Here is a 3,704-nt window from a genome sequence, read left to right as displayed (position 1 = left end):
CACACACACACTCACACTCACACACACTCACACACTCACACACACACACACACACTTATCTTGAGGCATTTCACTTCAACACATAGGCTACATACATGCATATACACACACACACAGGTCAGAATGAAAGTTAGTGAGAGGAACCTGAGACAGGAAGCACAGTGTTGAAATATTCCGCGGTCAAAACTACATTTTACTTTATATTAGACACACTAGCGGTAGTTCACTAAAAGTCGAAAGTCTCTCACACTCACGCTAAATATTTAATATCGAGCACACAATCATCGGAGATGAAACCCCAACCCGATCTCATGAAAATGCGTATAAATAGTTCGCCAAATAAAAACCAAACTCGTGGTACTGATACGCAAAAATGGACTTTGGCGTGCATAAGATACGCGATGGGTAGGTTTAGGGTTGTGGGGTAGATGCGTAGCATATGCACGCCAAAGTCCATTTTTGCGTATCAGTACCACGAGTTTGGTTTTTATTTGGCGAACTATTTATACGCATTTTCATGAGACCGAGCTCGAAGACCTGTCAAAGCGAGAGCGCGCGGCGCGCCCCCGCTTCCGCCCATGCCGCGCGCGTGCGCGCGCTCAAACTCACACACACACACACACACTTATCTTGAGGCATTTCACTTCAACACATAGGCTACATACATGCATATATACACACACACACACACACACACAGGTCAGAATGAAAGTTAGTGAGAGGAACCTGAGACAGGAAGCACAGTGTTGAAATATTCCGCGGTCAAAACTACATTTTACTTTATATTAGACACACTAGCGGTAGTTCACTAAAAGTCGAAAGTCTCTCACACTCACGCTAAATATTTAATATCGAGCACACAATCATCGGAGATGAAACCCCAACCCGATCTCATGGAAGTGCGTATAAATAGTTCAAAACCAAACTCGTGGTACTGATACGCAAAAATGGACTTTGGCGTGCATAAGATACGCGATGGGTAGGTTTAGGGTTGTGGGGTAGATGCGTAGCATATGCACGCCAAAGTCCATTTTTGCGTATCAGTACCACGAGTTTGGTTTTTATTTGGCGAACTATTTATACGCATTTTCATGAGACCGAGCTCGAAGACCTGTCAAAGCGAGAGCGCGCGGCGCGCCCCCGCTTCCGCCCATGCCGCGCGCGTGCGCGCGCTCCCGTCGAGATGCTCGCTTCCGCCTTTGAACGCGCGCGTGACCAAATAAGGAGCGCTAGACTGAACTCCGCTGTGAGGAAATTCACCGCGAAGGAATAAACCGTCCATTATTTCCTCTAAACCGCAGCGGCTTGCGCTCGTAAAACTTTTGGAAATGTTGCCTCTTCACGCGGCGCACCGCGCTCCGTTATAACCGGCGAGCGCATCCAGACTCGCGGCGAGGTTTGAATGAGGAAGAAGGAACAAATAAGTAAAAATAGTTTTTTTAACCCAAATAAATGAGTCGTATTTTTAGAAAAACAAAGCGGAGCAAAGTTTACTCCACTGTAAATGTCGCACCGTGACTTGGTTCAGCCAGCCGCCCGGTGCTGAAGCCCAAACGGACTCCTGACCCGCTGTGCACCCGAGGATGACCGCATCATCCACCCACTCGCTCTTGGTCAGGCTGCTGATGTAGCTGTCCCAGCTCATGACTGCTGCTTTAGATCTGAGGAGCAATAAAACACTTCCTCATCACCATCATCATCATCATACCGCGTCAGGTAAAGCCTAGGCGGACAGCGAGCGATAAGAGACAGAAAAAGTTACCTGAGTGCGTCTCTGCTCCGATGCAAAGTGAGTTTGAGGAAGTCCGCGTGCGTTTATATGCAGCGGAGCGCGAGCCCTGCCCCACGGCCCACTTCCGCACCGCGCGAGGCTCCAGATGCGCTTGTGCAGTTTAGAGTCTTTTCTGTGCTTTGAGGGCAAAAGCTGAGCGGCTTGCGCTCGTAAAACTTTTGGAAATGTTGCCTCTTCACGCGGCTTCGCACCGCGCTCCGTTATAACCGGCGAGCGCATCCAGACTCGCGGCGAGGTTTGAATGAGGAAGAAGGAACAAATAAGTAAAAATAGTTTTTTTAACCCAAATAAATGAGTCGTATTTTTAGAAAAACAAAGCGGAGCAAAGTTGACTCCACTGTAAATGTCGCACCGTGACTTGGTTCAGCCAGCCGCCCGGTGCTGAAGCCCAAACGGACTCCTGACCCGCTGTGCACCCGAGGATGACCGCATCATCCACCCACTCGCTCTTGGTCAGGCTGCTGATGTAGCTGTCCCAGCTCATGACTGCTGCTTTAGATCTGAGGAGCAATAAAACACTTCCTCATCATCATCATCATCATCATACCGCGTCAGGTAAAGCCTAGGCGGACAGCGAGCGATAAGAGACAGAAAAAGTTACCTGAGTGCGTCTCTGCTCCGATGCAAAGTGAGTTTGAGGAAGTCCGCGTGCGTTTATATGCAGCGGAGCGCGAGCCCTGCCCCACGGCCCACTTCCGCACCGCGCGAGGCTCCAGATGCGCTTGTGCAGTTTAGAGTCATTTCTGTGCTTTGAGGGCAAAAGCTGGCTGAAGGCAGCCGAGGACTGACGTTGGTGTCCAAATTGCAAATCGGCCACAAAAAATATGTTGTAAGAACGTTACGTGTTCCAGGAACGTTATTTATGGATGATAGAGACGCGAATGTTAGAGGAACATTCCATTGTATCATTTAGCAAACATTACTGAAATGTAATCTTTTGAACGTTCTGAAACAAAGTAACACGTCTATTCTAAAAAAAATAAAAAACCCAAAAGGAGATGTTTGAAGTGTTTCATAGAAATAAAATGACAAATGAAAAAACACCTTAGCAGTCATCATCTGAAGTCATATGATGGATTCGAATGAGGAACAGACTAAAATGGCAGCTCTCAAATCTCATTCACACTTCCACATATTCGAACCGGCTTCGCACTTGATTACAACAAACCTGGTGTGATGCTATCGTGCGGAGCTCATACGGACTACTTTAATGCAGACATGGAATACGCTAAGAGCAGTTTTTGCATGGAATAAAGCTGTCTTGACTTCCCAGTCAGTCCCAGATCATTTACTTTGAGTTCAGTCTGAGTTAAAGTTTAAAGTCTGAGCTGATCTGGAGTTTGTCGCGAGTCAGGCTGGAGTTTGGCCTTTCGCAGAGCCTTTCGGAGGAGACCGAATACAGCAGAACGTGACCACAGCATCCTGTTTGTGAATCTGCAAGCTGCATGATATGACAGGAAGAGTTACAGAGACAACCGACCTGAATGAGATCAACTGAACTTCCTCTCACTACTGTAGGCCTGTCTGACTGTGAGAAGATGCCGTGGAGAACATCTCACTGTCCAATCAGAGCAGACCCGGCCAGAAATGACCGACCAATCAGATTGTGCCATGTGAGAGAACGAGGCATTTAAATATGTCTCTCTAAGAGTAAAGGTTCTTTATTGGAATCCATGGTTCCACGAAGAACCAAAGATGTCTTCACTAAAAACCTTCATCATGGTTATTAAAATGTTCTTGACTAAGAAAAAAAAAGTTATTTTAAAGGGGTCATATGATGCTGCTATAAAGAACATTATTTTGTGTATTTGGTGTAATGAAATGTGTTTATGTGGTTTAAGGTTAAAAAAACACATTATTTTCCACATACTGTACATTATTGTTTCTCCTCTATGCCCCGCCTTTCTGAAAC

The 3,704-nt window shown here is 46.5% G+C and overlaps 1 protein-coding gene across 1 annotated transcript in view; it reads right to left on the bottom strand.

Annotated features, from left to right (window-relative positions):
- LOC107566541 (profilin-2-like) overlaps positions 1–1,862 on the bottom strand; it is a 6,909-nt gene extending 5,047 nt beyond the window's left edge. Inside the window, exons 1-2 of the mRNA XM_016252008.1 lie at positions 1,763–1,862; positions 1,514–1,661 (exon numbers count right to left, since the gene is read on the bottom strand). Coding sequence (XP_016107494.1) covers positions 1,514–1,645 — 132 coding nt within the window. The 5' untranslated portion in view covers positions 1,646–1,661; positions 1,763–1,862. The remainder of the gene's footprint in view (positions 1–1,513; positions 1,662–1,762) is intronic.
- Between the last annotated feature and the right edge of the window lie 1,842 nt (positions 1,863–3,704).

This window comes from Sinocyclocheilus grahami, unplaced genomic scaffold (genome assembly GCF_001515645.1).
Source record: "Sinocyclocheilus grahami isolate Dianchi unplaced genomic scaffold, SAMN03320097.WGS_v1.1 scaffold1082.1, whole genome shotgun sequence".
NCBI classification, from domain to species: Eukaryota; Metazoa; Chordata; class Actinopteri; order Cypriniformes; family Cyprinidae; genus Sinocyclocheilus; species Sinocyclocheilus grahami.
Note: the sequence above shows the minus strand (reverse complement) of the source record. Positions and strands in the feature narration are given on the sequence as shown.